General features: G+C 39.4%; 1 protein-coding gene across 1 annotated transcript in view; it reads left to right on the top strand.

Annotated features, from left to right (window-relative positions):
• The window catches only part of SPATA48 (spermatogenesis associated 48), a 146420-nt gene extending 138530 nt beyond the window's left edge, over nucleotides 1–7890 (top strand). Inside the window, exon 9 of the mRNA XM_040353319.1 lies at nucleotides 7720–7890. Coding sequence (XP_040209253.1) covers nucleotides 7720–7840 — 121 coding nt within the window. The 3' untranslated portion in view covers nucleotides 7841–7890. The remainder of the gene's footprint in view (nucleotides 1–7719) is intronic.
• The last annotated feature ends 5368 nt before the right edge of the window (nucleotides 7891–13258 follow it).

Genomic DNA, 13258 nt, shown 5'->3' with positions numbered 1-13258 from the left:
CACAAGGCCGCAGATGGACGCAGGGCAAAAATGTAAGTTTTCTTTTTTTTTGTTTTTTACCTTGCTAAGCTAGGGGTGCGCGTTATACGCCGGGGCGCAGTATACCCCGATAAATACGGTATATAAATCTATAGTTCATTTATCTATTTACTAGAAAAAGTAAAGTCACAAAGTGTAAACCATAAAGTGGCAATATATGTGTGTCTGAATAAGTGTATATAGCTAATATGTATGTATATAAACGTAAAAAAGAAAAGAATATACAATGAGAAAAAAATGAATACAAAACAGAAATGTAAATGTGGGTGTACATCCCATGATGACTATTTCCTACTGTTCGTTAGGGATGAGCCGAACACCCCCCTGTTCGGTTTGCACCAGAACTTGCGAACACACCAAACATTCGTGTGAACTTTAGAATCCTATTAAAGTCTATGGGACGCGAACGTTTGAAATCTAAAGTGCTAATTTTAAAGGCTAATATGCAAGTTATGCAAGTTATTGTCCTAAAAAGTGTTTGGAGACCTGTGTCCTGCCCCAGGGGACATGTATCAATGCAACAAAAAGTTTTAAAAACGGCAGTTTTTTCAGGAGCAGTGAATTTATTAATGCTAAAAGTGAAACAATAAAAGTGAAATATTCCTAAAGTGTAAAGTTAGCATGTGAAAAAGCGCATGTTTCCTGTACTTAGAACTGTCCCTGCACAAAGTGTCATTTCTGAAAGAAAAAAAGACATTTAAAACCGGACTTGTGGCTATAATGAATTGTCGGCTCTGGCAATTCAGAGAGGATTCATTCATTTAAAAAAAAGCGTGGGGGTCCCCCCAAATTCAATTACCAGGCCCTTCAGGTCTGGTATGGATATTAAGGGGAACCCCGCCATCAATTTTTTTTAAAAAAAATTACGTGGGGTTCCCCCCAAATATCCATTCCAGACCCTTCAGGTCTGGTGTGGATTTTAAGGGGAACTCCACCCCAAATTTAAAAAAAAAATGACGTGGAGTTCCCCCAAAAATCCAATGCTGTGCTCTGGAGCTCTGGATGCCGGACGATCTTCTTATTGCTGGACCGGAGAGGAGATCACCCATCGCTGGATACAGACAATGTTGGAGCAGGAAGCCGGGACCGAGTGGATTACCACCGCTGGATTTTTTTATTTATTTTTTATTAATAAGGACTTTTTTCTACGGTGTGTGTGTTTTTTCCAACTATTTACACTTCCTTTGTGAAATGGTAGGGGTACAATGTACCCAATTACCAATTCACATAGGGGGGGGCAGGATCTGGGGGTCCCCTTTGTTAAAGGGGTCTTCCAGATTCTGATAAGCCCCCCGCCCGCAGACCCCCACAACCACCGGGCAAGGTTTGTGGGGATGAGGCCCTTGTCCCTGTCAACATGGGGACATCCTCCCCATGTTGAGGCATGTGGCCTGGTACGATTCAGGAGAGGCGGGGCCGCACTCTGTCCCCCCTTCTTTTCTGCGGCCGGCCAGGTTAAGGTGCTCGGATAAGAGGTCTGGTGTGGATTTTTGGGGGAACTCCACGCCATTTTTTTTAAAATTTGGGGTGGAGTTCCCCTTAAAATCCACACCAGACCTGAAGGGTCTGGAATGGATATTTGGGGGGAACCCCACGTCATTTTTTTTTTTTTAAATTTACGGCGGGGTTCCCCTTAATATCCATTCCAGGCCTGAAGGGCCAGAGCCGACAATTCATTATAGCCGCAAGTCAGTTTTAAATTACTTTTTTTCTTTCAGAAATGACAGTTTGTGCAGGGACAGTTCTAAGTACGGGAAACATGCGCTATTTCACATGCTAACTTTACACACCCCCCCCCCTAGGTACGAAATTTAAACAACTATTTCACTTTTATTGTTTCACTTTTAGCTTTATTAAATTCACTGCTCCTGAAAAAACGGCCGTTTTTAAAACTTTTTTTGCATTGATACATGTCCCCTGGGACAGGACCCAGGTCCCCAAACATTTTTTAGGACAATAACTTGCATATTATGCCGTGTACACACGGACATTTTTTCTCATGAAAAAAAACGACGTTTTTCAAACTTCATTTTAAAAAACGATGTTGCCTACACACCATCGTTTTTTCAAAATGCTCTAGAAAAGCACGGTTACGTTTGGCACTTATGGCGGCACTCTGTTCCATTCAAGCTCGCATCATAACTTGCTTCTGAGCATGCACGGGTTTAAAAACTTTGTTTTAAACGTCGTTTTAAGGCTACACACGGTAATTTTTTATGACACAAAAAACGACATAAAAAATGTAAGTATGCTCAAATTTTTTTTTTACGTTTTTCAGAAGACATAAAACGACGTTTTCCCCACACACGGTCATTTTAAATGACGTTTTTAAAAATTTCGTTTTTTTTCATCACAAAAAATGACCGTGTGTACGCGGCATTAGCCTTTAAAATTAGCACTTTAGATTTCTCCCATAGACTTTAACAGTCCCATAGAATTTGCCGCGAACACCCCAAATTGTTCGTTGTTCGCCGAACAGGCGAACAGGCAATGTTCGAGTCGAACATGAGTTCGACTCGAACTCGAAGCTCATCCCTACTGTTCGTATTTCACTTCCCACTGTTCACTCTTTATTGTAAAAATTGTATGCAACGATCGAGTAAAAATAAAAATAAAAAAATGAAAACATTTCCCGAATATAAAAAAATATATACATATATATATATATATATATATATATATATACATATATATATATATATATATATATATATATATATATTAAAATGTTGAAGAAATCAAGACAAAGCTTGATATAAATGTAAATATCGATATCAATATATATAGAAAATGCTTGTCACTCTTGAGTGCGATTGACATCCCGGTACAAATGCTCACTAAAAACCATCTTTGTATGTTCGTGTATAACTAAGATTCGAACTGAAAAAGTAGAGACATATGTATACCGGATCGTTGTGTGTACAATGTAGGAAGTCCTGAAAACTCGGCCAATCCCACATATGTAGTCACGGGTAAAAGTCAAAAAATCTAGGCATCATGACACCATCAAAAAAGAAAGAGGGTGATGGATGATCGATGTATTAAATACAGTACATATTATAAAAATAACAATTACGTATAGGAAGAAAAATAGATAAAAATTCCTATGTGACATGAAATGCTAACCTACACAAGAAAAGGATGTTTTAGTGATAGCGAGTATAGGTAAAGAAATATATGTAAAAGAAGGGATGTCCAAAATCTGATGTAATGTAGATGTAATCATGATCTAACCTCACTCATGTCTTTCGATGGTTTAATTTGTGTCTGACTCTTGTTGTGTCGATAACCCGACAAGAAACACATGAATGTGATTTTTTATGATAAGAATGACCAGGTGGACATCCTAGTACTTTTACTTTTGTTTTTTGTAGGACCCTCAGGGTGTGTATGTTGTGTATGTTGTGTATGTCTTGGTGTCCCTGAGAATTGTGTAAAATGAGTATGCTCCTGTAAACCAACAAAAAAGGAAGTAACTAACAATGTAACCATCAGAACGATGGAAAGAAAGATTCTCAAAAAGACATCAAAGACTGAAAGCGTAGCACACTACGATATTGTAATTGAAAGTTTTTTTCCCTCGAAAATATTGTTGAGAATGGGGAAAGCATGGGGATCATATGTGAAATGTGTTGAGGCACAGTAGACTGCTCAGCCACTGCACTGTAATATGACTGACCAAAAGGTCGTAGTGTATACATATGTGTGTCGCAGGGTATAGTGGCATAGTTAGCATAGTGCCTTTGTGGGGCACATATTATTATCTCCAAACTCAAACCGAGGACTAATGGCTGAGGAAACGACAGAATGAAACGAAAGGTGAAAGGCTATTATGAATGACAAAACTTAAGGCGAGGATAAAAGTACTATAAGGCAGTTGCAGAGAATTAGAAATGCAGACGGGGAATAGTCTCTGTTAGTTGTAGAAATGGGAAACGTCCCATTCAAAGTTTAACCCCTTGGAATCCTTGTATGGAGGGAAAAAATCCAAAAGACTTCCCGTCTGCATAACTTCTTAAATCTGTCACCTCCTCTAATAGAAATAGTAATTTTCTCAATGCCTTGAATAGATAAGCTGGACACATCTTTAGAGTGTATAGTGTTCAAGTGATTGGCCACGTTAGTGTTGTGGTTCTTATCGATGTCATATACCGGTAGGTAGTTGGACAGCCTATCTTTTAATCTTCGGATTGTACGGCCCACATACTGGACTTGACATGTATCACAATTAATAACATACACTATAAATTTAGTGTTACAGTTGATGAACTGTTTGATCTCAAAACTCTTCCCACAGGTATAAGAGTGAACGTGTTGCCCTGTTTTTATGTGACAGCAATATCTTTTATTTGTATTTTTACTCAATCGTTGCATACAATTTTTACAATAAAGAGTGAACAGTGGGAAGTGAAATACGAACAGTAGGAAATAGTCATCATGGGATGTACACCCACATTTACATTTCTGTTTTGTATTCATTTTTTTCTCATTGTATATTCTTTTCTTTTTTACGTTTATATACATACATATTAGCTATCTACACTTATTCAGACACACATATATTGCCACTTTATGGTTTACACTTTGTGACTTTACTTTTTCTAGTAAATAGATAAATGAACTATAGATTTATATATATATAACACCTTTTCTTCACTCATTATTCACCACCCGAGCCCCTCCATGAGTATGTACTTGTATATACACCTTTATTATTATTTTCACACCCACACACTTGGGCTTTATTATAATAATTTTCCTTATTTTTCTTTTATCTTTCCTCATCCGCATCACATCATTTCTGAGTTTATTATACATCAACGTTTCTCACATATATATACACCTTCACTTTTAAACCCATTATTACCATGGTCATGAATATACATGTAACACAAATTGACTTTGTTACAAAGTTTTACAAGGGGGATTTGAATATACAAGCATACATAACAATGTTTGATCCACCACCGATTTGTGTCATGAGGACACTCTTTTGTTCGTTTACTCTTATATTAATTTTATGTATGTATATTAGTTTTATTAGATTTTATTTAAGTCTTATTTTTCATTCATATTTATTTTTATCATTATTTGATTTAATTTGATTTTCAAATGTGTGTGGCACATTCTGTTATTTTGCCCACTCCTGCAGGTGATTATCATCGCCATCTAACTATCGACTGATTACACACAATTAGCGATGGCCAATCACAGGCAGGGGTGGATCATGCAATGTTTTTAGATGGGTGTATATATTTGGAATATATTTCATTTTGTTTTTAGCTATGACTAAGCACTGAACCCTAGTGCGAAACGCGTCAGTTATACACCCCACTGCTTGTTGTGTTTTGGAGTGCTTTTTTCCTTTTACCATTAAAGGCTACCCTTTTAAGTTTTTTTTTTTTTGGTGTGCGGCTGTCCATATCTCCTCTTCAAGTTTTGCTTCGTGCATTGCCGCCACCTATTTGGTTCTGAGAGGACATTGATTGCACAGTGCACTCACCTGGAGCGGCAGTTTTCTCCTTCCTAAATAACTTTAATGAAGAAGATACAACTCATGTCTCTTCTACAATTTATAAAATGGTAGATAAGGTTTCATGAATTGAGCCCAGTGTCTTTATAAAGTTTCTTCCTCTTTCCCAATCCACCGACATTCATCTTTCTTGAGATCCCCCACAAATAACAATAAAAACTTCACAGTGGGTTTTAGTCCTTTCCTATTCTATCCAAACAAAAAACAAACAAACAAACAAAAATATCCTTTTGACTATACAGCACTTTAAATGATTTGTAAAGGCAGAAGGTTTTTTTTTATCTTAATGAAGTTTATGCATTAAGATTAAAAACTTTCTGTGTGTAGCAGCCCCCCAGCACCCCACAATTACCTACCTGAGCTCCTTCTTTCTCCAGCAATGTCCACGATTCCCTCAGGCATCCAGTACACTCCTCCTGACAGAGCAGCAGCGCTATTGGCTCCCACTGCTGTCAATCAAAGTCAGTCAGCCAATCAGGGGAGAGAGAGGGTGGGGCCAGGCCGGGCTCCGTGTCTAAAAGGATACACAGCGCTCTGACTCGGCTTGGGTGACAACCTGTAACAAGGAGGGAGGGACTAGGAGTAGCAAAGAGGGACCCGAGAAGAGGAGGATCCAGGCTGCTCTGTGCAAAACCAACTGCACAGAGGAATTAAGTATAACAGGTTTGTTATTTTGAAAAAAATTGAGCCTTTACAATCGCTTTAAAGGGGTTGTAAATGTTTTTATTTAATTTTTTTACCTTTAAGGCATCCTATGCATTAAGGTGAAAAAACACCTGCCAATGACGCCCCCCCCCCTGTTTTACTTACCTGAGCCCGTTCACCTGCTGTGCGTGTCCCCCGGCGTCCTCTTCTCCATGGAGTCTGCCCGTTGATTGGCTAGATTGGAACGATTGATAGCAGTGCAGCCATTGGCTCGCGCTGCTGTCAATCGCATCCAATGACGCAGCACCCCAGCGGACGGGGCTGAGTGATACGCTCAGGGGCTATGGCTGCCGTCTGTATCACATGGGAACGCACCTGCAAGCTTGGGAGAGAGCTTCCCAGAACGGGAGTTAGCTCTTGCAGGGAGGAGTCGAGACAGCTGCTGAGGGACCCCAGAAGACGAGGATCGGGGCCACTCTGTGCAAAACTAACTGCACAGTGGAGTATAACATGTTTGTTCTTTAAAAAAAATTAAAAAAATAAGCATACAACCCCTTTAAGTACTTTAAGATGACAAAAAAAATACGTAGTTTATACAGTAAAATCCTCGTTTTAGAGTAACTTGGTATGAGAATGTTCTGCAAGACAAGCAACATTTTGTAATACATTTTGACTTGATATACAAGCGATGTCTTGATATAGAAGTAGTGTCACGTCACAACTGAGTAGAAAATAGAAGAGCGGCGCCTCTAAGTGTAGCAATGTGGTTACATTTAATGAAGGTACAACATTTAGCAACTTGCATGTTTGATGATTAAAAGAGGCACATCTAAGTATGTAGGCATCTGGGGTAAAGCTGTCCACATAGACCATCTTCCTCACCGCCATTGACATTGTGCCTTCCACGCTGCGCTCCACAAGCGGTTCAAGCCTCCCTTTCAGATCGCTCTACTGCAGGGTAGTCTTTCTGGTCATCATTGCAGACTGACAGCGGTGAGAGCCCGTGGTTCAGGAGATGGTCTATGTGGACAGGTTTACCCTGGATGCCTGCATACAGTACTTAGATGTGCCTCTTTTAATCATCAACCATGTGAGTTTCTAAATGTTGTACTTTCATTAAATGTAACCATATTGATACACTTAGAGGCGCCTCTCTTCTCTTTTATTCTCTGTAGTTTCTGCTGAATTTTGCTTCTAATCCCCTTGTGGAGGCTTTCATTTGTAGATGGACATTTTTATGGTTACACATTGCTATAATCTTTTTATATGGACTATAAACTGAATGATTTATGAATAAATAGTTGTGGAACAAATCATTTAAATTTCCATTATTTCTTATGGGGAAACTCGCTTTGATATAAAAGTACTTTGGATTACAAGCATGCTACCGGAACGAATTATGCCTACAAGTCCAAGATTTTACTGTATATGTAAATATGTTTACAAACATGACATATTAAAACAGAAATTTGTGATCATATATTTTCTTACTTTTGTTTCAGATCTCTTATTGGAAGTAGAAGTGGTTCTGCATATAAACACCAGGGACCTCTTTCCAAAATGGTCACTACAGTTTCACCATGCAATCCTTACAATAAAGTGGAAAAAGAAATGCTCTCTTAAAAAAAAAAACTGATCATTTATATTGGTAGAACATGAATTAAAAAAACAAAGAAGACAATTGTAGTCATTCCCAGTTTGTATAGTTGAATGAGAAATAAGAGTGTTATTTACTAAAACTAGAAACTAAAAAGTGCAAAATCTGGCACAGTTCTGCATAAAAAGCAATCAGCTTCCAGGTTTTATTATTAATGCTTAATTGAACAAGCTGAATTTAAAAGCTGATTGGCTACCATGCACAGCTAAAACCAGATTGAGTGCTCCAGTTTTAGTTATGGCGGTATGATTATTTCAGAAAAAAGGTGCTGAAAGCGGTACCATTATTTGCAAGGAAATTTGGCGTTTTATACTGTAGGCCTGTATTCTTAGGAATAACTCTCTTAAATCTGACCAAACAAGAGTCTAGTAGGCATCCCGGTTATGAATTTTTTTTAAAAACAAAATTATAAATTATAATATAATAAATAATTATAAATAATTATAACATATAATATAATAAAAATTATTCAATAATGTAATCAACTCAAATAAGTAGATTCACAAAGAGTTAGGCCGGCTTATCAGTAGATAAGCCGACCTAACTCAGAATCTACACCGACTTATGTTTAAGTGTATTCTCAAACAGAGATACGCTTAAACATATCTAAGATAGAACGGCTTGCGCCGTCCTATCTTAGGTTGCAATATTGAGGCTGGCCGCTAGGTGGCGCTTCCATTGCGGTCGGCGTAGAATATGTAAATTAGTAGATATGCCGATTCATGAACGTACGCCTGGCCGCCGCAGTACTTTTACGCCGTTTCCGTAAGGCATTATCAGGCCTAAAGTTATTCCATCTATTAGATAGAATAGTAATGTTAAAGTATGGCCGCCGTTCCCGCTTCGAAATTCGAAATTTTTACGTCGTTTGCGTAAGTCGTCCGCGAATAGTGATTTACGTAGTTTACGTCCACGTCAAAATCAATAGGCCCGTGCGGCGTACTTAGCCGCAATGCATACTGGGAAATGTAGGCGCCCGGCGCATGCACAGTTTGAAAAAAAACGTAAGGTCAAGCACCATTAACATAAAACACGCCCCCCTTAGACACATTTGAATTAGGCGCCCTTACGCCCGCTTTAGGCTACGCCGCCGTAACTTAGCAGGCAAGTACTTTGAGAATCAAGTACTTGCCTAGCTAACTTACGGCGGCGTAGCCTAAACACGCTAAGCTACGCCGCTGCAAGTTTAAGCCAATCTACCTGAATCTACCTAAAAATCACTGAAATTTGCTCAGTTGCAGAATTGTCGCTGTCATTACTCTAGCTGCTCTAAAACCATTTTTGACATAAAAAGACACGTTTGGTTGCTATGGACAATCTACAGTTTGCAGGCAGAAAGAACAGTTTTTATTATATAAAAGTACATGTAGGGCACTGGGCAGACCACTAGGGACAAGGGGTGTGTGTATTTTGTACATACAGTACTGTAATCTATAAGATTACAGTATACTGTATGTAATGTGTTTGTTTACTTTTTTGAATTTGGCGCCGTTCTCCGCTCCCGTGCGTCGTAACGTCGCAGGGAACGGAGATCGGCGGCACAGGAGGACGCTGTGTGAATCGAGCGAGGTCCCGCTCGCTCACACAGCGCGGTGGCATCGCTGGATCCAGGGACAAGGTAAGTAAACACTCCCTGTGGATCCAGCGAGGCAAGCCCGAGTCTGACTCGGGGTTACCGATCGCAGCATTAAAATATAACCCCGAGTCAGACTCGGGAATACCGCCAGGGGGGTTAAGCAACTTTTTGGTAATTATCTTTTTTTTTTTTTTTTTATCTTTGTTTGAAATATTACAGCTATAATTTGCATATACGCAAGAGGATTTTACAATCCCATCTTTTGTCTAATTTCCTTAACTACTTGGCGCCTATGACGTCCTGGGATTTGTGGTACTTCGTGGGGCTATATCTGAATGATTCCTGAAGCTACAGGCATCAATCAGATATTGGCATTTTTAGCCGGCGATTCCCTACACCGAAATAATGATCATAGCGGCTGTTCTGCCGCTTGAACGTTTCTACAGGCGGCGAAAGGGGACCTCCCCCTCCCGCCGCCCTCCGGTTCTTCCCGACTCACCTGTGCGATCGGTGAGTCGGTGACGGGACCTTATGGATGCAGATCTCAGAGATTTCCGGCGGACCAGATGGTCGCCAAAGTCTCTATGATCGTCGGAGGTCGGGCGCGATGTTATGACGTCACGCCTGGCCTCTGCATTCAAAAAAACGGTGCCGCTTCAGCTGTGAAGCAGTGATCTTTTTTTTTTTTTTTTTTTTTTTTTAGCCTTCCCAGCTGAGAGGTGAGATGTGGGGTCTTATTGACCCCATATCTCACTGTAAAGAGGTCCTGTCATGCATATTCCTAGTACAAGGGATGTTTACATTCCTTGTAATAGGAATAAAAGTGATCAAAATTTTATTTATTTTTTAAAAGTGTCAAAATGTAAAAAACATAAGAAAAATTAACAATAATAATACTTTTTTTTTTAAAGTGCCCCTGTCCCCGTGTGCTCGCACGCAGAAGCGAACGCATACGTACGACCCGCCCACATATGAAAATGGTGTTAAAACCACACATGTGAGGTGTCGCCGCGAACGTTAGAGCGAGAGCAATAATTCTAGCCCTAGACCTCCTCTATAACTCAAAACATGTAACCAGTAAAAAGATTTAAAGCGTCGCCTATGGAGATTTTTAAGTACCGAAGTTTGGCGTCATTCCACGAGCGTGTGCAATTTTGAAGCGTGACATTGAAATAGATATTTCTGGCACAACTCCAGGATACGTCCTAAACTGCCTCTGATTCAAATCTATAATAGTGAAAGCATGCAGATGAGGAGAGAATAACAATTCAGTCTGCAGCCTTCTAGCTTCCAACCGCAAAGAGGCGGAACCTTTATTGGCATCATAGCTTTATAGACAGAGTGACATCATTCATATGAGTACAACTAATTTGCTAATCCATATATGGTCTTCTCTTGTGACGTCTCTGCTTGCAACGCTGCTTCACATTCCACAGTCTTGGGGGCCATCTTTCTTTGGTCGATGGAAGGGGCCGGGAGGAGGGGACGATTAGCAGCTGTTTTCACTTAATCACTCCCAAAGGTTTTTAACTCTATAATGACTTTTCAAGTAAAATAATACTGTTGCAACACACCCACACACACATATATATATATATATATATATATATATATATATATATATATATATATATATATATATATATATATATATGTATATATATATATATATATATATATATATATAAAGAAAAATAACATAAACACAAAATATTTTTTTTTTTAACTCCATCACAACATGTTAGGTATCTATTTACTCGGCGTAACATCATCTTTCACATTATACAAAAAAATTGGGCTAACTTTACTGTTTTTGTTTTTTTTTCTTTAAAGCATGAAACTGTTTTTTTTTTAAAATGCGTTTAAAAAATTGCTGCGCAAATTCTGTGCGAGATAAAAAGTTGCAATGACCGCCATTGTATTTTCTAGGGTCTCTGCTAAAATATATATATCGTGTTTGGGGGGTCTATGTAATTTTCTAGCAAAAAATAGCAAAAAAAGATGATCTTTACATGTAGAAATGAAGTGTCAGGCCCCGTACACACGACCGAGGAACTCGACGTGCCAAACACATCGAGTTCCTCGTTGAGTTCAGTGTGGAAGCCGCCGAGGAACTCAGCGGGCCGACTTTTCCCATTGACTAACGAGAAAATAGAGAACATGTTCTCTTTTCGGCCCGACGAGTTCCTCGACAGGTTCCTCGCTGAAAAGTGTACACACGACCGAGTTTCTCGCCAGAATCCAGCTCCGACCGAGTTTCTGGCTGAATTCTGCCGAGAAACTCGGTCGTGTGTATGGGGCCTCAGAATTGGCCCGGGCCTGAAGTGGTTAAAGCTACTCTGTAAAGAAGAAAAAATAAATACAACATACTTCCTGGTATGACAGATGCCGGTGCCTCTGCCATACTCTGTGGTTCCTCTCTTGGGTCTTTATGTCACTATTGTGTCTTGTCGTGTATAGGATTTATACAGCACTAAATACCCATTAAATCACAGCTTCTTTGTTAAAAAAGGGGCAGCCCAAGCATTATTTAAAAAGATTGGTTACATAAGATGCCTCATTGTTGCTCAGTAGGTGTATAAAAATGTTCCTTTAGGTTGCTTTGCTCTCCCATTAAAATAATTTACCTTTTACACCTTTACATTAGCTGTAGGTGCTACAATCACCACCTCTAACCACATATGCATTACATCGGGTCTGTCCTTCTCCCATTTTTTTGCCTAACCTCCTCATATGCAAAACATTTGTGATTTTTGCATGACTCCTTGTGTTCAACAACTAGAATGTCTGTCTTTAGATTTGTTTTAAGAGCTTTGTGCTGCCACTGTCTGTTACAATATTAAGATTAATGCCGCGTACACACAATCGGAAATTCCAACAAGAAAAGTCCGATGTGAGCTTTTGGCTGGAAATTCTGACCGCGTGTAAGCTCCATCGGACTTTTGCTTTTGAAATTTCCATCAACAAAAGATTGAGAGCAGGTTCTCTATTTTTCAGACGGAAAAGTTTCTATCGGAAAATGTATGCAATTCCGACGTGCAAAAAAACATGCATGCTCAGAATCAAGCAGAAGAGCCAAACTGTCTATTGAACTTCATTTATCTCGGCTCATCGTACGTCTTTCAATGCCGCGTGGACACGATCGGTCAAACCGATGAGAATGATCTGATGGACCGTTTTCATCAGACCAAACCGATCGTGTGTAGGCCCCATCGGTTATTTATCCATAGGTTAAAAAAAAGCAATCTTGTTTTAAATTTAACCGATGGATACCTAACCGATAGAAAAAAAAACGATCGTTTGTAGGCACGTCCATCGGTTAAAAATCCACGCATGCTCAGAATCAAGTCGACGCATGCTTGGAAGCATTGAACTTCGTTTTTTTCAGCACGTCATTGTGTTTTACGTCACCGCGTTCTGACACGATCGGTTTTTTTAACCGATGGTGTGTAGGCACGACTGGCCATCAGTCAGCTTCATCGGTTAACGGATGAAAATGGTCCATCAGACTGTTTTCATCGGATGGACCGATCGTGTGTACAGGGCTTTAGTCACCACGTTCTCTTTCGACAAGAGAACATTTCGTCAGAAAAAATCCACGGTTTTCTTGTCGGAATTATCGATCATGTGTACGCGGCATACGATTAAGTTGAGATTTGGAAACACTTTTTTACAGGCAAACAGGTGCTAGAAGAGATGAGGAAAAATAAGTGGCATATTTATCTTTCTGTTGTAACTGTGAAGGTGAACCATTAAAAATTTCTGCTGTCTGGATGGGATAAGCTGATCTGTTGATATATTGCAGCAA

The sequence above is a fragment of the Rana temporaria genome, chromosome 5, assembly GCF_905171775.1.
Source record: "Rana temporaria chromosome 5, aRanTem1.1, whole genome shotgun sequence".
NCBI lineage: Eukaryota > Metazoa > Chordata > Amphibia > Anura > Ranidae > Rana > Rana temporaria.
This window is presented reverse-complemented; position numbering and strand designations above follow the sequence as displayed.